General features: G+C 40.3%; 1 protein-coding gene across 2 annotated transcripts; it reads left to right on the top strand.

Moving 5' to 3' along the window:
* Nucleotides 1-3,490: 3,490 nt before the first annotated feature.
* On the top strand, nucleotides 3,491-17,805 carry zgc:123010 (uncharacterized protein LOC641500 homolog). 2 transcript variants are annotated; one of them, XM_061837747.1, is made up of 17 exons: nucleotides 3,491-3,754; nucleotides 5,482-5,590; nucleotides 7,561-7,643; nucleotides 7,740-7,820; nucleotides 7,973-8,029; nucleotides 8,106-8,297; nucleotides 10,345-10,458; nucleotides 10,871-10,916; nucleotides 11,227-11,317; nucleotides 11,423-11,564; nucleotides 11,655-11,759; nucleotides 11,844-11,937; nucleotides 12,095-12,128; nucleotides 13,081-13,155; nucleotides 13,824-13,926; nucleotides 14,005-14,114; nucleotides 15,669-17,805. In XM_061837747.1, the coding sequence occupies exons 3-17, from the start codon at nucleotides 7,590-7,592 to the stop codon at nucleotides 15,802-15,804; spliced, it is 1,434 nt and encodes a 477-aa protein (XP_061693731.1). In that variant the 5' UTR covers nucleotides 3,491-3,754; nucleotides 5,482-5,590; nucleotides 7,561-7,589; the 3' UTR covers nucleotides 15,805-17,805. The 2 variants fall into 2 exon arrangements, with proteins under 2 accessions (XP_061693731.1, XP_061693730.1); XM_061837746.1 differs by lacking the exon at nucleotides 5,482-5,590.
* Nucleotides 17,806-22,778: the final 4,973 nt, after the last annotated feature.

Below are 22,778 nucleotides of genomic sequence, written 5' to 3'. Positions count from 1 at the left end.
AATTACACCATTATAACATGAGTAATTTCATTTTATATTGTAAAACATTTCATGTTACAACGTAATTTGATTCATGTTATAAAATTAACCACATAATAATGTGTTATCACATTATAACATGAACCATATAATGTTATAACATGAAACTTATTACGATATGTGATATTGAAGGTTTATTTGTTTATTTTTTGGGGTGTGGAAGCAATACATTTCCATAATTCCAAATAAAGTCATTTTTTAGGCACTAAATATGCACAGCAATTCAAATTTGGCACACATGTTGGGCCTGGTAAAAAAAAAAAAAGTGATAATTTTAAGTTTTTGTGCACAATTTCCCACAAATGTCTCCACAGTCCCACGTAGAACGCTGCCGAAAAAGCCCAAAGTACATCAAAGACGAACTTGGTGATCGTATGAGCTACGGCTCTTCAAACTTTTCATTCAGTATTACGTGACAACACTGAAAATGCCTAAATTGTAGCTGACTCTCATTCGTTGGATGTTTCAATTACAGCTACCAAGCGAGCTGACTGCAAGTATTGACCCCGGATGTACATAAACTCAAAGGCATCCACACCTTAAACCCAAAAGGAAGGGAGCTGCTTGCACTGATCTTGTCTGCATTGGGGTCTTGAGTTAGCTGGAAACTATCCTGGCTGACTTTGGGTGAGAGGCATGGTACTTCCTAGAGTGGTTGTTAGCCAAGATTTCTTGCTTATTATAGGCTTGCCTGACCAGGCAGGTTTCACTGGGCTCAATCTTAAGCGTCACAGGAACAGGAAAGGACACACACCCCTGGATTTCATGGGTGCCATGGTGTAATGGTTACCACTCTGGACTTCGAATTCAGCAATCTGAGTTCAAATCTCATTGGAACGCTGACTGCAATTCCCTGATATGAGTTTTTTGTGCCGATACCTCTGCAACGATCTAAACAAGGGTTAGCGTATCTAAACAATGCATTTCCCATTTATAGTTATTTAAAAGTGACATTTAAAACTGTGTGACCAATGTTGGATTAATTGGATATAAAGTTATCTCATATTTGCTTTCTTGGGTTTTTAATGGTTATGTGATGCAATGCAATCGAGAGGCACATTGGGTGCCATGGAAACTTTGCTATGATGTACTTTAACAATGTGATGCAATCAACTTACATTGGGTGCCGTGGAAACACCAGACAGTGATGCAGAAGACAACAAAGACTGAAGATATCCAGAGGATAGTGAAGACATCGCAAAGATTCACATGGGCTATTTTTGTCACGGTTGCTTTGTTTGTCACAATTTCCTTTGTGTGGTGAGGACCACGCTAAGGAATAAAAAAGTGGAGACGTGGAGATGTGATTAGAACGGGTTGGAGATTGTGAAAGAGACTCATCTCACGTTCTCCTCGCGAGCCAGAAGTTCCTCTTGTCTTCCTTCCTTGATAATTTTACTTTCAATGTCCTAGGCTGTTTAAACCTGGCAACCAAATTCAAAGTATAATCATTGCAGGTGTGTTGTTGGTGTGATTCCTCTCATGTTCAAACAAAGCTCTTGATTAACTGCCTCATCAAATGCAGACAGTGGGGCAGATGTTTGCTTGTCACAAAATAATTCACACTCGTTGGACTTCTTTTTGACGGATAGTTGTTTGTGATATTTGGTTACCTGTTGGTCTTCATGTCTTTGAGGATTCCATTTATCTCTCAGCCATGCAGTATTTCATACCAGGCTTTGCAGAATTTGTAACATTTTTTGGCTTGCCCTAAGTGTTGCCCATGTAAACAAAATGTTCCAGTCGGTCTTCAGTTTGAAGGAAAGTTGTTTCACTGTGTCACATTTGCTAACTTGTTGCTCTTTCAACACTTTTATGATTACCTTCAACGAGCTCTATTGGGCTTTGTGCGGTTTGTAACATAGGTCTGTCAGCCATGTAAGAAAAATTTTCCCACATTTCACTCTGAGGCTGTTTTGTTGACCAGTTTTTCTGTAGAAAGATACTGGCTCTTTGTGTACATGCATTCAAAGATCCACCAAGACTTGAAATCAGAGGACTAGAAGATATACTGTACATATAAAGCACCCACTGAGATTTGAAGTCAAATCACTGGATTCAAAGTCCAGAGTTCTAACATAATACCACAGAACCTCATCCATTCTACAAACCACTTATCCTCACAAGGTTCACAGGAGAGCCAGAGCCTATTCCAGCTGGCTTCTGGTGAAAAACGGCGTACACCCTGAACTGGTCACCAGTCAGTCGCAGGGCAGATATCAACACCATCACTGTTGCGGGAATCAATCCTAAACTGACCGGACCAAACTCCGGGGTGTTTCGCACTACACCATCAGTGACTCCTCGGTGGAGGCCAATTTCAAAATAAAAGCTACAGATGATACATTGTCCTTCTAGGCCTTTATCTTGAAGTTGGCCTCCTGAGCTCATTCTTGGTTTCCAGCGTGAATTGACCACGACTCCTTGTGTGGATGCTGTCCTGACAGCAGTATATGCATCTTACCACCATATAAAGTTACACCAACAATAATGCAACACCATTCCAAAATCATGTTCAATCACTAATTAAATAAGCTATACTGTCATTCATTGAACAATCGAATACGGCGCTAGCCCGATGGTGTCAGTGGCAAGCAACTGACTGGCTGAGTGGCCGCTAGGTTCTCGAGGCGCAACAGCCGGTGCGCTAATTTTCTGAGGCAATTCAGTCAGCAAAAATTCCGCTTTGATTTGATGCATACAACCAAAAAACTGCTGTAGTTTGCGAGCCATTTTCAACAAACTAGGCCTGCACAAATGTGAGGGAAGTGACTGACTAGTAGCTCCGATGTCACTTGATCATTTGCTGTGAACTCCTGGGCAAACAAAAGCAGAGTGAATTAAAGGTTCTCAGGCAGCCGATGCGGAAATAGCAACATTTATGTTTGATGACCACATCGTTTTGATTTTTCTATTGATTGTACATTTAAAAATAAAAAAAGCTTCAAACCAATATATTACGGTATAGCAACATCATTATGGAGTCATGCTACTAACGTAAGCTAATATTCGTAGCATTGACTTGTTCACGGTACTTATGCTAACTTTGTGTTGTTAGCCCTACTATTTTGTTAGTCAGCTTTCTCACCTTTGCGAATGTTTATCAAAACTGTGAACTTTCATAAACCCATAATTCATTAAAAAATGAATTTCGTTGGAAATATTTGCTGCCTTGAAGTCCTTTTAAAGTGTTTCTGTTCATAGAACATAGAGCCAATGGAATTGCGTCTGTTAACTTGGAAAGGCAGAACAAAGAGTACCACTGTAGGATTTGACTGGATTATATACATTTATTCTTATTTTTTAATGTGTACAGTATTCGAAAATGTGATCTTATCAAAATGGAATTATGGCTTTCAGTGCAGTGGAATGACAAGTATGTGAGTCGGAGTAGGAGGGGGAGGGTTTAAAATTAAAAAAAAAAAAAAAAAGGTGTACTGCGGCTTTAAGACGCCGCTCCAGCTCGTCCAACGTCCGCGGTTGACTCTCAGGAAGCGGCTTGGAGGCTCATCCGCCGCGGCCACATTCCCATAACTGACACGAACTCAGACTCGGACAATCCCGATGCCACGGTCGCGCGGTTTCTGCCACCTCTGTAGTCCGTATTAAAAGTGACACTTCCACTGGACTTCCTTCTCCTGGAGACGATAATGCCGGATGGTCGCGCTCATGAAATTCACCAGAGACATATGTCGCCTGTTGGGGCTCGTCAGCGGTAAGAAAACACTTTACCACAAACTTTTGGAAGTTGCCCTAAAGTCAGCAAACCCCCCCCCCCCCCCCCCCCCAGAGCCGTTGGCGAGTAGACTGATTCTAAACTTGTCGTTGTGTGTTCGGAATGTTCAGTACAAAGTGTGATTTAAGATGAGTTCTTGTTTGGGCACAATGCCAGCTACACCCCTTTCCTCGCACCACCTTCAGTCCACACCATAAAAGTGAACCGGTGCACTCATTTGAAAAGCCCTCCCCATTTCACGGAGTGTGAGAACGAAACACACACGTGTAGTTTCATAGGGAAACTGTAAGGATGAAAAGAAGTGAGAGGAGAGGGATCACGCAGGAATACTTCAAGTTGTTGCTAGACACCTGGAGCTGGATAGAAACCAACAATAAGGATATTTGTGTATGGCGTAGGCATGACGGTTGATAAGAATTTATCGATTCAGATTTCATTACTGATTCTCTTATTTATTGTCATTGGGTAGGGGAATGCCAACATACAAATGATATATAATCTGGTAATACAAAAGATGTTTCTGCATAGTGCTGTGAGAAATCAACAAAATGTACTATTATCTTCTCATAATACACACTACATATATAAAAGGCTTTACACGAGCAGGATTTCTGAGACTGATAAGGGAATTAAAAATAAAAAAAAACAGATCGATCCGTCACAAGATGGAGCAACGTGTCTATTTAAATGACCTGTTCATTTACTGTACATGCTCATGTAGTTAATTGCTCTAAAAATATATCTAAAATGATTGGTGGGTGGGTGGATGGATGGATAAATAATGTATCTTTGTGTCTGTATGTCTTTATTTATGCCAGTGTGGAATAGTGACAGACAGAAAAAATTAATGGCCTATTAGATGGCAATAAGTATATTATGTACACTAATTTATGCACCTACTTTTTGTCCCATTTTTGTTTGTTGGTGTGCCGTGAGAATGTTGAAAAGTTTGGGAACATACCTCAAGCAAGCCTTACCCCAACATCCTCCTCTGTCCTGAGCAACGGTGACAACCAACATGTCTTCCCCCCCCACCCCACATTTTCTTCTTATAATACAGTTGGCATGATCCACTCGTGTTGTCATCCACACGGTAACGAGTGTATCCAGTCGTATTATGTGTTGACAAGATGGATGGAAGATAAAGTTCAATGATCGTAAAAAATGGGATACGGTGGTATTGAAATACAAGATTTTATTGCAGTACTCCTACATAGTGCAATCGTGAAAGAGCAAATTGTAGACTAATCTGCGAATTACGTGTCGCCTTGTCTCTGCCATGCTGGTGACGTAATTTTACTTGGACTTTATTGCCTCTCACATATTAACAGTACTACGTGAAATGACACCAAAGAAAACCCCTATATAAATACTGCTATATAAAAATAAACCAGTTTTTGGATACATATCTACTGCGTACAATGGCGACGTGGAGTAAATGTCTTGTGTAGCTGATTAATTACGTCAGTGATTGGATCGGCAAATTATGACATTAAAACCGATTAAAGGCAAATATCTCTGATCCTATTTCCCTTATTTATAAAAAGTTTTATATTGAAAAACTAAAAGGCATAAAAGATAAAAACACAACACAAATCCCGGATACATATCTTGTGGTCACCCAGTTTCCAAGACATGTACTCTTTATGTACATTGTAATGCTTTGTAATCTAAAATGTTATTGTAATCCATGCTCTCTCTCACAGTGAGGCCTCTTCACTTCAGGGAATACTCAATATTTTCCTAACCCCGCAGTGGTGCTGAGCAGATTCTACTTGGGTTCTGTAATTTACATTGGCCGGGGAGGCCATGAAGGTAACAGCGTGTGATTTGTAATTAGATGAAGGTGTCAAGGGGAGGGAAAAGAGGAAGCAGCGTTAGTGTTTACGTTGGAGACGCAAAGGCTGACGGTTGAGGGAAATGCTGTAGAGTACAATGTTTTTTTGACATGATTCTATCCGACAGTAGTCATTTGTTTTAAATAGTCTGCTGATAACCCGCTGCTCATCCTGGTTCTTTCGTCCAAGCTGGCGCGCATAACAGTTGGACACAGTTGCAGTGTCTGAAAAAAAGGAAACATTCAAGGGATCCAACAAACTGTTAGCACGGTTTCAGACTCCAAACTAAAGTGTGGATGAAGGGAGCGATACAATCACATTGATTGAAGACGACGAGAGAAAGCCAAGCACAGGTGCTGACAGTGGCTTCTGTGCGCGCACCGGTGATGTGTACACGGAGTCCTGATTGAGCGAGCATGATGCTGCTGATGCACTTCTTGTGTGATCAGGAACAGGAGCAGGTGCTTACAATAAGCGACATTTGCTGTAGATCTTTGCTTATTTTTTTGCTTTTTGCAAATGTGTCAAAATATCATCCAGATGTCATGCTCGTCGTACAAATGCTTTTGACTAAAGGATGAAATGCCAGAAGAGAGTAATGACGCTTCAGGAAAGTGTCCATAACACCATTTTGGAGTGAATGAAAATATTATTATCTGATTATCAAATTATCTGCAGGAGTTACAGTGATGTTTCTGAGAGGAAGGTTCTCAAAGCCAAAAACTACAGTAGCTTGGCATGTTACAGTTAAGAATTTTGTGAGTCTTCCCGAGTATTTGGATCGAAAACTACGACCTCATCTCCGCAATCTCCAATATGTCCCCTGAGGTCACTGTCATTGAACTTTGTCATATGCAAGTCCTTGTTTATCTGCCATCTAGGTGGCCAAGCAATCTTGCAATCCAAGACTGACTTTGCATCATTTAAGTTTCCACCGGCCAATTCATTTCTGTTCAGCATGCATTCCAGTAAAGGTTCAAATGGTATTGTCTGTATAGTGTTTCTAGTGCCGTATAACCTGCCAGGAAATTCAAGATTTAAGATTGTTGTAGAATTCCAATACAAGGCCTGCAGTGTCCGAATTTTATTTTATATTTTTTTTAAACAAAGTGCAAGTGTGTATGATTTAACTTTTGTAAAATACAAAACCAGTGATTTGTGGTAACAAAACTTAATTAGCATTAAGATCCATGAATCCAAGAAGGATTCTCCCACTGAAAGGAGACCCAGGGGATGACCCAGGACAGGCTGGAGAGACTATGTCTCTCAGCTCACCTGGGAATGCCTCAGGATCCCCCTGAAAAAGCTAGATGAAGTGGCTGGGGAAAGGGAAGTCTTGGCTAAAGCGACGGCCTCCGCGACCTGACCTAGGACAAGTGGTTAGCTGATAGCTGGATGTAATAAAACACTAATAACAGACCAGGTATCTAGTTACCTGGTTGTCTGTCGTTACTGACCAGGTAATGGCAGTTAGTTCTACGCTTTCCAAACCTATCAATGCTCACTCCAGCAATGTTACCAAAACTGAAGATGACATCATTGCACTTCATAAATCCCAGTGTTTTCATGACACCATCGGGCTTGACTATGATCATGTCAGGATGAAAAAGTTGTTCATTCTACACACCGGTTTCTGTTTGCTACTTCTCATTAATTTGTAGGCGTATTCAAGAGTAAAATAGGTGAGTGTTTCTTTTCAGCCATATGGCAACTGTGGTTTTTTTTTTTTTTGACACCAGACAAAATTGCGTAAGAACTGTACGCGTCTAGATGTGTAAAACCAACATATGATCGGCTCACTTGTCCTTCAGGTTAGAGACTTTAGTGCAAGCTTCTACTTTGGAAAGTGCTTCAAATGTTCTTTGATGTGGGCAGAGAGTTGAGGAATGTTTATTGAAATAAGCCATTTATGGTTGCATATATATTATGAGTCACTTTCCCCACCAGGTCCGCCTGCAGAGCAGCAGGATGAACAGATGGACTGTGGTGCTGCACTCCCTGACTCCAGTGGTGCTGGGGCTTTGTCACAGGTAAACAAACGGTGTGAAGCTGACAGGTCACTGTCAACATGATACAGTCGAAGCTCAATACTAGTGCCAGTCTGACTGTTTGTTCGTGCCTGTCAGGGTGCATTAAATGTTGAGGAGGATCAGAGCAAAGACGAGAAGGCCAGACGCAAAGCAGAGCGACGCAGGGCCAAAAGAAAGGTTAATACGCACATGTTGCTTCTTTTTAAACATGAATGAGTTGAAATCAAGCCAGCTGCTGCTACGGTTAATATTGTGCGCCTCTCTGCCAATGTGCTGAGAGGGTCAATTTAAAAAGCTTGCCCGAGCGTCAACTACTTAATTTTTTACAGCGCTGTCGAAAACGTAAGAAGCAGGAGCAGGTGAAGGAAAGCGAGACAGCTGATCAGGTAATTGTCATGTTTTTCACATTTGATTTTTGAGGTACTACAACATGTTTGATAATAATAACATGCCCCTCTTTAGGATGACGAAGACAGAGGCAGTAAGTCTGAATTGGGTGACAGTGAATCGGAAGTGGAAACTAAGACGGAAAGGCACACACATCTGCAAAAAGAGGACAAAAAGGATGAAAAACCAGCTGCCTCATACAAATTTGCTACCTCCAACACTACCACTTCCTCCAGAGAGCATCAGAAAGCAAGATCAACTGAAGAGGTTTGTTGACCTATTGCTTCTGTCATGAACACTGGGTTGGGAACCTCTGGCACATGAGATCATTTGATCTGGCCTGACATGCAATTTTAAAAGCAGCACTTTAAGAGAAGCTGTTATCCAGTTCAAAAGTTTACATTTTATCCATATTTTTTTCATAAACCTTGTAATGTTTTTTCCTTGGAGGGTGTTATACACTGTGTGGATCCTTTTAAAAAGTGTTCGGCACTCCTCGGGCAACAGACATAAACAACAGCAGGCTGAGTTGTTGGGAGAGCACTTTGGATTTTAAAACATCCATCCATCCATCTTCTTTGCCGCTTATCCTCACGAGGGTCACGGGGAGTGCTGGAGCCTATCCTAGTTGTCAACGGGTATGAGGCAGGGTACACCCTGAAATGGTTGCCAGCTAATTCCAGGGCACATAGAGACAAACAGCCCCACTCACAATCACACCTAAGGGCAATTTAGAGTGTCAAATTAATGGTGCATGTTTTTGGGATGTGGGAGGAAAACGGAGTGCCCGGAGAAAACCCACACAGCCACGGTGAGAACATGCAAACTCTACACAGGCAGGTCCGGGATTGAAGCTGGGAGCTCAGAACTGTGAGGCCAACACTTTACCAGCAGATCCACCGTGCTTTTTTTTTTTTTTTTCAAAACATAGATAAAAATGACACTTAATCCCTAAATTACGGGTTGTAAAAAGACCACCCAATAAACTTTTTTTGTTCATTTTGTGTACAACCAGCATTCCAAATATGTTTGGCTAGCAAAATACAATTGTTAAAAAAAGAATAATAGTCAATTGTAAATTATTGTCATAACATTACTTGAGTTACTGTGCTAAAATATCCAGACCCGTTCCGATATCCAATCAAACTGGCTTTTAAAGGTCAAGTGTCATCCCTATAAACAGTCTAAAATAGATATTGAAATAAAAATACATATAAGATTATTCACTTAAATGTTTACACGGAAAAAAAAATATGAGCGGAGAGCACCTCATCCATGCGTAAAGTTGCAGAAGTGTCATGTGACGACATCCAAGTGGTCGCCATATTGGCTGCATCTCTGTCCGTGACGTCACCTGAACATTCGCCATTGAAAACACGCTGTGGACCCTACTGTAGGACACGCCCTTTCAGACACGGAAGCTCTTTTCGAAGAAAACATCTTACAAACAAGTGAAATGTCCAGGGGAATATTACCCTATTGTTTCGAGCCATATTTAGATAGCATGCGGATCATGGCCAAACCACCTCCCTGCCCTATCCACCGCCGCGCGGCGGTGATAAACGCCCACTTCCGCGGCAGACATGAGCCACCGGGGCGACGAGCCACCCCGGCCGACAACAAGGGCGGCTCGGCCTTGTCTACAAGGCCAGTGGCGATCCACAAGGGCTGCGGAGGCCTTCCGATGCGCACATCGACACATTTAGCAACCCTGATTTATGGATTACGCCCCCCCCAACTATTGTTTTTTTTTTTTAAGTAGCTGTATACACACCTACCTGTCATTTGGAACCCACAAACTCCCATCCTTTGCACCCGTGCAATCCATTTTTCACGACGAACTGGGTCTCTTGCAAACTTATGAATTGTAAATCCATCCTCCCGAGTGTTCAAGCAATGTCCAGCAATGCAACGAGTCGGCATTTTGGCTAACACAAAGGAACAACGAGCTTCCCGGAGGTAAAACTAATTGAAACAAACGAGTCCACTTGAGGGCGGTCCTGCCATGTATGTTACTTCCTGCTTCTTCTCAAAAACAAATCCCTCGAGAGAATTTTCATGGCGGGAGTTACAAAAAGCTATATACGTCAAAATCATGTTTTGTGGTGGGAAAAAAACGGATAGGTCCATGTCGGCTGCTGTTTTTTCATTAATACCATACTAAAAATCATGCATTTCATGACAGTGGCACTTTAATAAAAGAGCTTATATTTTGCTTGCTCAACAGAAATCTTTAAAGAGGGAAATTGGCTGTTGCAGAACAAGTGGTTGCACTCCCCTGTTCAATGCCACATAACTTTGCTGTTGCCCACAGGAGCCAGAGTGGGACATGAATAGTGCCTTCTTTGCCAATGCTGCCAGCCACATCAAGCACAAAGGAACATGCCGCAAGTCCAAAGAGAATGAAGAAAACAAGGCCAAAAAGGAGGTATTTTAGCGTGACGAGGAATACGTCTCCTAATGTTGATGCTATACTGGTGTGTTTGTTTCTCTGGGTGGTGCTGTGTAGAAACTATTATTTGAATCTCCTTTAAAAACAGGTGCTGGTGTGTCCTTGTATTTGGGATGAGCATTTGACTTAATTTCCTTGATAGATTTTAGGGCAAATTAATAAATTATTTTTTGATTCACTGCCATTGACAGCTATATACGTCATTTCTGCATGTTAAGTGGGTTGCCTGGCAGTGAATGATTAAAGGAGGTGAGTGCAGCTTTCAGCGAACGATCTAGACTTCTGTTAAAGTATCTAGAATAAGTTGCTCAGAAGAGTTGTCACAGAGTGCACTTTGTATCTTAATTTACACATTCATAGCAATGAATTGAAATAAATACCATTGCAGACCAGCGTAGCTGACACGCCGAGGAAGAAAAGTACATCACTTGCAGGTAAACCACAAAGAAAATAAAATGTAATGCCCGTTCCGTGTTGAAAGATTGTGCAGTGCTTCAAACAATGTATCACAGACATGGATGTTTTCAAAAACATACTTCCTTCCGCATTTTTGTTCAAGTGAACAATTTTGTTGATGTTTAATCGTTGTTTTTGCATTAATTTTAGAAAACAGTGAATAGATGAGATTGTACTCATGGTATACTATAATAATAGATTAGATAAAAATAAAATAGCATATGCATGTACGTGTGGACTTGGCTTGAAGCAGTTGCGGAATAACTGGCAAGCTTATCTTCCCTGTAGAAAAAGGGATAAAGCTAGTGCAACAGGGGCAGTACTCAAAAGCAGCCTGCATGTTTACAGAAGCCATCAAATGTGATCCAAATGATTACAGGTGCGTCCCCTCATCATTTCTCTGTATTTATTTTGTCTTTACTCTTAAACATTGGCAACTACTAAGAAACTGCATGTAGCGTGTGTGAAATTGACGTTTCTGCAGGTTCTACGGGAATCGTTCCTATTGCTATTACTGCTTGGAGAAGTACCCTCAGGGCCTGGCAGACGCCGAGCGCTCCATCTACCTGGCTCCAGACTGGCCCAAAGGACACTTCCGCAAGGGCAGTGCTCTTATGGGCATGAAGGTTGGCCACTAGCACCACACTCGCTTGATATGACTTGGAGGTTTTCACTTGAGAATAATTGATTGACGACTGCATGCGACTGTATCTTAGCGGTACTCTGAGGCGGAGAAGGCTATGGAGCAGGTGCTAAAACTGGACAAAGACTGTGAAGAGGCTGTCAATGAACTCCATCATTGCAAAGTGCTGCAATTGATGGTGAATGCCCATGCAAACGAGTCTACTTTTTTTTTTTTTTTTTAAATGAAGCCCTTTCCTTAAAAGCTCTTTATTGTGCTTCAGGAGTTTGGTTTTGAAGAACTGGAGAGCACAATGCTGCTGGAAAAATTCTCAACAGTGCAAGCTGTTTTGGCTTGTTGCTTCGACACCACTGGAGGTTAGTTGGCTCTCATGTGACAAATCAAACAATCATATAGCGTAGGCACACACACACACACACACACACACACACACACACCACACACACACACACACACACACACACACCCTTCTTATGGACTCCCTTAATTGAGCTTTTGTTCCTTCTTTTGTAGTTGCAAGCCAAGATCAGTCAGTTACACAACTTGGGTAATGTGACTTTTTTTTCCCCATGTGACCACTACTTGTGTCGTTCTTGCTTGAGACAGCTGAAGTTTTCAGCATGTTATTCGTGGTGATCGTCATCGGTCAACTTTATGGTCATAGTTTTCATGTTATAAGACTAAAGTTATGTGCTTGAAGAAAGGTGTAATATAGGAACAGTGGTTACTTTTTTGTATAAAGTATAAATGTATGTATAAAGTTGCAATATCATGAGAACAAAATAAAAATGACTGAATGTCTAAATTACAACTTTGTCTTCATATTGCAAGTTTGTCTTGCAAAATTGTAACTCTTTTTTAGTTATACTTTTACTCATAAAATGACATCTCATATTCCTACAGTCTTATAAAACGCAGATGAATTTTTGGGGGGTAAAAATATTTTCTTGTAAAGTCTGATTGTATTCTTACAAAAACAATTTTTTTTCTTCATCATTGTGACAAAATTTCATGAAATGGCTTTTTAATTGTAATGTTTTGACTATCAACGTATTTTATTTTTTCATTAGCATTATTCTCATCAAATCACTTTTTCACACAAGAATTAAAATCTAGCCTGATGAAATGACATCTTTTCTTAATATATCTACTTAATTTATTCTCAGAAAATGGCATGTATTTTCTCCCATTTTGACCCCAAATTTCTTCTCATAACATGACAGACTTTCTCATAATATTGCAACTAAATTTTCATTGCATAAGGAAGCATTTCGTTAGACTGAGTTTACACGTTTAGCCCTACTGTCATTATTTTGTTTTCACCTGCATGATTGTGACAATTACAACTGAAATGATCGAAAGATGCATTTAAACCCTTCCTAAAGTTCAGATTGGCAACAAATTTTGCTACCCGAAATTCATTAATTATTGGCCCGCGTAACCATTTGTAGTTTATTATTTGTTGCCATTTCACATTCCTTCTATTGTTTTCCCACCAGCCCTTGCCCATCTCTGTGGGTGGGAAATGTGACGACGGAGCTGACAGAAAAACACCTAAAGAACCTTTTTAAAATGTAGGTTAAAATATATGATTCTTTATATTCAAACAATAACTAGTAATTTGACCTAAATATTAACAGTTCATCATTTTATAGCAAACTAGCTTTGTAAGAAAGTAGGATTGTCTCGCTGCAATCATCATTGAGCGGGGACACCTCATATGAACATTCTCTGGGGTTAATCAGCAGCACTTTAAATGGGGGCAGGTATGTCCTGATTCCCATATGATATTACTTTGAATGTAAACACAGCCACATCCCCAGTTATAAGAGGGTGTGCACACTTGTGCAGCCACAGGTCAGTTGTGTATTTTTACCTCCCCTTACAAAATGAGCAAAATCAATATTGAATTGCATAAACTACATGTCATTCTAATGCTGGAAAATTTTAGAAATGATTTGTCTTGGTCTTTTTTAGATCATAAAAACCTGGCATTTAAACATGGATGGGTAGACTTTCTATGCCTACTTTAAATAATGGTTTTAAATGCTACCTCAAAAAAATCTGTCTTGATGTGGAAAAAGTAATTGAGCCTCAGCCTTTGTTGAGCTACAGCATAAACACAAAGGGTGCTAAATATGCCATGAAATAAAAAAAGAAGGGGGAGGAATACTTTCCCAGGGCATTGTATATTTGAAGTCTCCATTTTATTTATATTTGATTTTTATTCTTTACATGACAGATATGGTGAGATTGAGAGCATCCGCGTCCTGCACGAGAAGTTTTGCGCCTTTGTTAATTTCAAGAATGTCACAGACGCGGCGCGTGCCATGGAGAACCTCAACGTGAGTACTCTGCAACTTGCACACTCTTCTTCATTGGTGCCACGGAACAAAGTCCATTTACAGTTGTACCTCCCTCAGGGTTATTCAATCGAGAACACACGTTTAGTGGTGCGCTACCCGGACCGTCGCTCTCAACGAGTCCTTCCTCTTCCGCTCGTTGCCACTCAGCAGGCAGGTGCTGCTGCTGGGTAAGGAGCGCTACATTTTATGGTGCTGCCATAACATAAAAGCCTGAATGTACCTGTTGCAAGTGTTTTTCATAAGATATTTTAGTGGTACGCCATCTTACATTCTTTGAAAAAAGTGAATTGGAACAGGTTTGTTACCACAGCTCTATAGAGCTTGCGCACCTACGTCATAAAATCACGTGACTTTTGTTTACCTCGCCATATTGCCTGTCAAGGTAAGCATTGGTCAATGCTAAGTCGGTCGGAGACGACACAGAAATATGTCTTGTAGCACGACGCCCAGAGTCTTGTCCGATACCGTCAGAAATTTAGAAGGTGAAAATAAACGACAGTATGTGGAAAAATTAGATAATCTCGCCATAGAGGACCCGTATTTAATGCTGAAGTTGATGTTTTCACCGATAAGAAATTGGACTGTTAATTCGCTTCCGCTTGTCTCGGACAACTGGATATACACATGGATCTGGTGAGTAAGTCGTCGAGATTCACACGGAAAAGTTTGAAAGTGTATAAAAGTCTGTACGCATACGAATACTTTGTTGCTGTTCTCATCAGGAATAAATTCCACATAGAGATGGTTTTTACGGCTTGTTTTTACGGAAGTGTGTTCGGCGTCACGTTAACCTTTGCCGGAATCCATTGATCCTTTTAGCTAGTATTCAATACAAATACCAATGTTTAAATAAATGACCCCTTGCTTTACACAAACTTGCATTCATTAACTATGATTGAAAAAAAGACAACAGTTGACTGCTTGTGAATGCGTAAGTGTGTTCGGCGACACGTTGACCTTTGCCGGAATCCATCGATCTTTTCTGCTAGTATTCAATACAAATGCCAATATTTAAATAAATGACCCCTTCTCAAATGAGCCAACTTGTCATTATAAATAATTTTTGATAATTTGAGATTGAGAAGAATAATTCCTACCTGAAATGAAGGGATCGCTACACAGGGGTGTGTATATTTTGGTTGGGCACCATCAATCATGTTTAATTGCCGAAGTCCATTGATATTTTCTGGTCTTTTCAGCTGCTATTCCATAGAATGATCTCTTTCAATATCTGTCTCCTCGGTTGTGACATCCAACAGCACAACAGGTCATGGGTATTGTAAATATCCTCCTCCGGTTCAATATCTCCCACAATGTCGAACAGGTCTGTTTGACCGGCAATATGGCGGCGTGAAAATGGTGACGTCACATGCACGGGCTCTATAGTATTTTGCTTTACTGCATATAAAAAAAACCATACAGAATTAACAATTAAATAGAATCTAAAAAATACACAGTTTGTGCATCATGATTTCATGGTTTAATTCATTGCACTGCTCCTCCTGGTGTGTCCACTTTGGTCACCAGAGGGCAGTTTAATACAGACAAAATGATGAAACAGAAGAACTGAGCTGCGGTTGTATTAGTCTTTTTTCATAGAGGGTAAATAATATATCTAAGTAATGTTTTTTTATGCATGTTTTGCTACTGTTTGCAGACAAATACTGTATGTTTTTTAAATAAATAAATACCGATTACATATTCTTCTCCTCTATCCCCAGACCCCGGCGAAGAGGCCCTGTAAACGGAGACGAGTGTTACTTCTGGAGAACCACAGGTTGCCATTTCGGCGAGAAATGTCGCTACAAACACATTCCTGAGCACAAAGGCAACGACAGGAAGCCGTGGCAGCCTTAAACTGACGTTTGCCTCTCTCGTTCCCGAGAAAACTGGTACACACCGTCAATGGGACTGGATGGTACGGTACTAAGCGGAACGGCGTCTCTCGGCTAGTGTATAGTTTACCCTGGTAAAAACCGGAGCACAGAAGTCAAGGTCAGTGCCAGCACTCAGGCTCTAACGCAGGAGAAGTTAAGCGTGTGGCACAATGCACTGGGAATGGGATGAGTTTCACTGCAAAAAAAAAGGAAGAACAGCGTCACCCCATGGTGACATCCCGACACATGCTGACTGATCTGTGGCTGAAGGGATACGAGCAAACCTCAAAGACACACTGACCGATGTATTCTATTGGTTCTGCTCTGCACAGCAGTGAACAAATGATTGTATTAAAAACAGAAGGGTGGAAGGCTACGTGGAAAATAAAGAATGTGACAATTACAAGAAAAAAAACTCAAGTTACAGGAATACAGTCTAGAACATACAAGAATGAAATTAACATTTTCAAAGAAAGAAAAAGAGACAGCATGAAAGGAAAGGCCTAACATTGAGTGATGACTGAAAGTGCCACGTAGCTCTAAAAACCACTCCTCTGGCTTTGGTCTCGTAAAATGAAAAAGAAAAAATTTTTTTTGTGAGTATCAGGGCAACTTTATTGTTGTTAAGTTAAATTTTAAGGCTTGATAAAATTACAACTGAAAATTACAACTGTTGTAAAATGTAAACCTTCTAAAAGTCCATCTTTTATTTCTTTCTCCTAAACTAATTTGATACACAATTACAGCTATTCTTTTAAAATGCGGACTAGTTTTTTTCACTTTTCTTTCTTACAACTGTGTAAAATCACAACTATTCTTACAATAATAATCCCCCCCAACCCACCCAGTTCTTAATATAAAGATTTTATTTTTTTCCCTTTCATAAGTAACTGATTACACGTTTTGGTAAAATTACATGGTTCGTCCCATAAACTGACAATTTTCTTGTAATATTCAGATTTTTTTTTCAAAATGCCTTTATTCCTTGCAATAGTCTAACTTCCTTCTTCCACAATACCCCCCCCCTACAACATAAGACATTGTTGTAGCGTGACCTTTTTTCATCAAATGTTTGTATTTTACTCTTGTTATTCCCCGACTGTATACTTGCATTATCATTCTCTTATTTCTTTTCAATGTGCGCTGAATACTTTGTGGAACAACCAGCATGAAACTTTAGAGTTGTAGGGTTAGGGTAAGGACTCCATCTTTTTGTCATCATCATCCAAGCTCAGTCTTTTGTTAGAACTCCAAATAAGATGCCTTGATTGTCCTAGCCAGTTTGTGGGAACAAGTCATTGTTGAATCTATGCAAGAATAACGCCCTACGTTATTTTTATTATTCGTGTATAAACCAGAACACCAAATGTGTTTTAGTTGATGCACATAAAGAAAAACATTGTTTGTGATCGGTCAGTATTTCATTGAACCAAAGAATCTGATGCCTCTGCACGAAGGAGGAAAAAAAAAAAGCCTTTGCATCAACACTTGCACATTAAAATTGGCATCATAGCGGAATTTTCTAGTTTAGGTCTAAACTACATTCATAAGTAATAATATGTATTTATTTCCTATTTATAGATGTTCATCTTTTTTCTGCGTCCAGTCATAAGGATGCGTTGAACAAATATTTAGTAGAAATGTTTATTTTTAGACAAGCGTTCTTATTAAGCACACTTTAAAATGTTAACACTGTTTATGGCACTTCTGCTTCTCATCCATTATTTTTTGCCTTATGTTGAAAAAAAGAGAGCTTTTGGACAAGAAACTTGATAATTGATCACATATGCATAATATATTGTTGCTTTTATTTGTCTCACCCATTTTCCACGCCTTATTTCAGGAAAAGGGATTTTCCACTTCATTGTGCACATTTAGTGACCTGAGCACTGCATTGTTAATCCATGATATATTTTGTATTATTGTCACTGCATTGCAAGCGTTTTTTTTTTTTAATTTAATAAATGTTTTGTTAACAACAGCATCGACGTCATCTGTCAGGATTTTGTTTGATTCTCTCATTTCCACAGGGTGGCAGTGTTCCTCATGCTAAATTCCCACAGTTCCCAATCTCAACCTGACAAAAACACTGCATGTTTCCCTCTTCCTGAAATGCAAGATTTCCATCCATCCAATTTTTTTCCCGCAGCTTTTAGTCACCCCTGTGAATACATGTCTCAGTCTACAAGCAAAGAAATGGACCATTTCCGTTTTTATAAGCATTATGTTAGCGGATTTTTAAATTTTAGTTTGGGAGGGTTAGGGAATGGCATTAACTGCTTGGAAGGGTCTTTATATATATATATATATATATATATATATATATATATATATATATATATATATATATATATATATATATATATTTTTTTTTTTTGAAGAATTAACTGGCAAATTGCAGCTTAATGTGAAGTGACTTGTTTACTGCCACCAAACAGTGCTCGTATCTCAGGTTTGCACTCGCAAGTCAAAGCAAATGAATGAATAAAGTTGACCGTATAGCTCGTATCTCCCAAAAAATTGATGTCTGACCACTCAAGTGTGTACGTATGACTTTAGAGGTTTTTCTAGGAAATGCTCGTCCAATTCCAGGACTATTTGACTTTTGAGGTTCCAATGTACACAAGCTTGCACAAGTGCATTTTTTCTTCTTCTCTGCTCTTTGATTTGAATGTAAAAGCTTAACCAGCTCTTCAGGGAGCGGGCGGGGGGGGGGGCTGCGGTCATATGGAAAGGCGGCTTGTTTATTGTTGGAGAGCATGTGTGGATTTGATGGCTCCACAGATTGCGGTAAACTCGGTTGTAGTAATTAGAGAGGTCAAAAAAGAGAGACAGCGGCGTCGTGGATGAGTGGTTAGTGGGTCTGCCTAAGAGTTCTGGGGTTTGCAGTTCGAAACTCTGCTTTGGCCCTATTGCATTGACTTTACATGTTCTTCCAGTACTTGCGTGGCTTTTCTCCCACATCCGAGAAACATGCGTAGGGATGAACTGACAACCTCACCTTAGGTTGTACCTGCCTGTCAGCCAGAATCAGATGTGATTGGCTCCAGCACAGAGAAGAAATGATTTGAAAATGGAGAGATGTAAAAAAGAAACACTAAAAACGCCATCTAGATTTACTTGAATGAGTGTGAAATGCAGTATCCATACAACACATACAGATGCATCGTGCTGCTATTTTAAAACCAAGCACGTCCTTTCTCTTTTTTTATATTCGTACCTCGCTCACTTTCCTCTCCTCCTCTGATTTGGTCTGGCTAATAGGGGGCCTGCTTTTCCTGTACGGCTTTACCAGTCAGAGCGGGACCACTGGCCCTCCCACCCAGTCCCCGCCATCATGCACACACGCAAGGTTCACAATTACAGGCTTTTTACACACATGCCCAAAACGTCACACATCCAACACTGCAAGGTAGAAATCTGCATCGACGTACAGCCTGCCTAAGAATAAACCAGACTGCCTTAAAAAAAGGACGTCGCCGAGGTTTACTTCAAACCTGAAATAGTTCATCAACACAACGCCCTACGGCCAAACTTGACCATGTACCTAATTTGGTACCAAATGACTCAACAAAATAAATAAATCTTAAAGATGTGAACGGGTCCCAAGTTGTGATAGAGTGACCTGTGTTTGGGGGGAAAAAAAAAGACCAACGAGTTCCTGTTATGTTTGTCATCTCCACTGATGAGTCTTTCTTCTTCCTATAGCGTGATGATACGTTTGACAATAGTAACATACTTTTGGCTCAGGGTGGTATGTCGTTTTCTCATCATTCACGTTCACCGTGGCTCCATTTGAGGCTGGGCCTCTTTTGAACGTCAGTGGTTTGCGGTGCTTTCGACAAGGAAATATCTCCGCTGCGGTAAGGAGAGCTTCTTTAAGACACTTGGAACTCTGGATATTTGAATCTATTCTGGAAGCGAGGCCTTCCTGTTGGTCACAGGCATGTTCACCCCCCTCTGCGCTTGTGTAACATGCATTTGCGTTAGCTTGCGTAAAAGTGTGGGCGGCCAATCGGAGACCAGTATAAAAGGTGCTTTTGAAAAAAATTGCATGATCTCGTTGAAATTTGAAGTTCCTCTGAAATTTTGGGTGATAAACCTCAAAACAGAAAGTCCCGACTTTAAAAAAACAATTGACAAAGGCCCAATGCAATTTTTTTCAACTCGTAACGTATCACATTGTAAATAGAAGTATACATAACACTATTATCAGTTGTACAAGTGTACAAAGGGAACCACTAACGTGAAATCATTAGAAAGGAACACTCTTACCGCAATGTAACGCAAAGGAAATTTGTGTTGCATATGTGCTTCTTAAAGGGGAATTCCGGTGGTTCGCATGAACAATGTATCCAATAGTTCATGTAATATGTACTCTTTTTTGACAACATGATGTTAAATCCTCTCTCATTTAATAGTGTTTTGAGAAGATTTTTATCGACAATTACGAATTTTCATGGGCGGTGCCATTTTCGCGAGTCACTTGACCAATGTGCGCAGATGTGACATGTTACGTCCCGCAACAAAGGCTCGATTATACTTCCATGCTCACGGCTGTGTATGGAAGTATTCCTCTGTCTTCCCGATCAACCAATACTACTACTTCTTCATCAGATGAGGACAAATCCGAGAAATCACCGCCGAGCACAAATGGTGTCCCATGTAATCGAGCCTTTGTTGCAGCACAGTACACGTCACATCCGCACACGTAGGTCATGTGACATACAAAAATTGCAGCGGCCCTGAAAATTCACAATTGTTGATAAAAGTCTTCTCAAAACACTATTTAATGAGAGAGGATTTAACATCATATTGTCAAAATAGAGTACCTATTACATGACCTCCTGGATACATTGTTCATGCAAACCAGTGGAGATCCCCTTTAAACATCTTAAGAGTCATTAACCATCTTAAACATTACAGTAATTTCCCCTCCTTGTAAAACGTGAAATACCCCAGTAGAGTACCTCATTCAAATACACCCTTTGCATATTTTATAACATTTATGACACTTAACTTTTTTTTTTTTTTTAAAAGATTTATATACACTCTTTCAAGAATCCAAATACGTTCAAACAAAAAATAGAGAAAGCAACAACTATGGATATTGTGCAAACAGTATAAAAAATATATAGTAGCAACTGTACTCAGTGGGTGTCTAGTGAGACTGCAAAGCGTGAACTATGACATAGCAGGGATTATTGTAAAATTAAAAAAAAACATTCCTTTTCTGAGCCACTTATCCTCACAAGGGTCGCAGGAGTGTTGGAGCCTATCCCAGCAATCATCGGGCAGGAGGTGGAATACACCCTGAACTGGATGCCAGCCAATCGCAGGGCTCATGGAAACAGAGAACATTCCCACCCACTTTCACACTTCGAGGCAATTTAGAGTCTTCAATTGATGCATGTTTTTGGGATGTGGGAGGAAACTGGAGTGCCTGGAGAAAACCCACGCAAGGCACGGGGAGAACATGCAAACTCCACACAGCCGGGACCAGGATTTTAACCCCGGGCCTCAGAACTGTGAAGCCAACGTTCTAATCAGTTGCGCCACAGTACCGCCCCAATGAAAAACTACTAAGATGAAAAGCTAATGACAAAGGCCCGAAGCAATTTTATAACCGTTTTACGTGTAACACGTTTAAAAGTAAGCCTAAAAGTCTATCGAGGATAAAAATATGCTGTGGGTGGCTTTGTGGCTATTTTATTCCTTCAGTTGGACCTGGGGCCTTAGAGAAGGTGCAGGGAATGATGAATGGTTCCAAACAGCAGTCAGCAATAGCACAAAATTAGAAAAGTCTACCAGAACATCTGAACTTTACTGGCCTGGTGTTGATCAGACGCACTTCAAATGCACGTGGCAGGTGTGTGCCGACTTACACTTAACATGAATTTGAATGTCATGTGTCACACCTGTACAACAACATTGTGTCAGTTATTTTTTCACTCACCCCCCATAAAAAAAACCCAAAACAACCAAAAAAAAAAAAAAGTTGAGTTGTACAGGTTATAGGCCACATTAATTGGAGAAGAATAGAGAAAACTTTGAATGGATGTCTATTTCTTTGAATATACAGTATAAGATCTGCCATTTAAATAGGGGTGTTTAGACTTTTTATATCCACTGTTTTTCCAGGACTAACAAAAGTAATTGTATTGCAGTGAAAAGAATTGGCACACAAATTGTCACCTCCTGAATAGAAAGCTTTGTTTGCTCCATCTCGCCGCCGTTGCCGTTCATTTCACTCCGTGCCCACAATTCCACTTGTCCCCAAAAATAACCGAAGCCTCCTCATTAGCTGAGTTATTCATAGTAAGCACACAGCGTGGGGCGTCTTATCTCGTCAATAAATGCACCGTCTAAAGTGTTGTTTTTTTTTTTTTTTTGGACGAGATGTGAAGCGAAAGGCAGCAAGTGAGGAAGGGAGGGAGCGAGGGGAGTCAGGGAGGAGATATATGGAGAAGGAGGGATTGAAGAGAGATTTTTTAGCAGACACACTCCTTCACTCAAGACGTCGACAACTGCAAACACACACACAGTTTTCTGCTTGACAGGTAAGTGAACTTTCACCTTGCGTTCTCCTTGATACTTTCATATTTTACACTTCTTGGATGTCACTCATTTGTGTTTATCTGTAGTATCTGGTTGTGAGGAATATTTTATTTATTGATTATTCTTTTTAATTTAAAATTATTATTATTTTTTTTTACACACTTTGAAAGCTCTATGATGTACTTTTAAAGTGGTTCCCTCTCTGATTACGCCGAGTCAGCGTGTGTACATAAAAAGATGTCACGCACCCCCCAGTGTTGTCACCGTGGCCCGCAGTGATTTACTGGTGGAGTCCGGGGCCACATTGTGAGTCCCCGCGCTTGTTAACCTCCAATTAAAACCTTCGCCACAGCACCATTTTTCTTCTTGGTTTGTTGATTTTTCAGATGGTTTGCA

This window comes from Syngnathoides biaculeatus, chromosome 12 (genome assembly GCF_019802595.1).
Source record: "Syngnathoides biaculeatus isolate LvHL_M chromosome 12, ASM1980259v1, whole genome shotgun sequence".
Lineage (NCBI taxonomy): Eukaryota > Metazoa > Chordata > Actinopteri > Syngnathiformes > Syngnathidae > Syngnathoides > Syngnathoides biaculeatus.
Note: the sequence above shows the minus strand (reverse complement) of the source record. Positions and strands in the feature narration are given on the sequence as shown.

Coding starts and splice junctions, on each gene's coding strand:
- zgc:123010 (XM_061837746.1), top strand. CDS start 3,697: ATGGTCGCGCTCATGAAATTCACCAGAGACATATGTCGCCTGTTGGGG. Junction 11,565..11,654: donor GTGCTCTTATGGGCATGAAG/GTTGGCCACTAG, acceptor ACTGTATCTTAG/CGGTACTCTGAGGCGGAGAA. Junction 12,129..13,080: donor CAGTCAGTTACACAACTTGG/GTAATGTGACTT, acceptor TTTTCCCACCAG/CCCTTGCCCATCTCTGTGGG.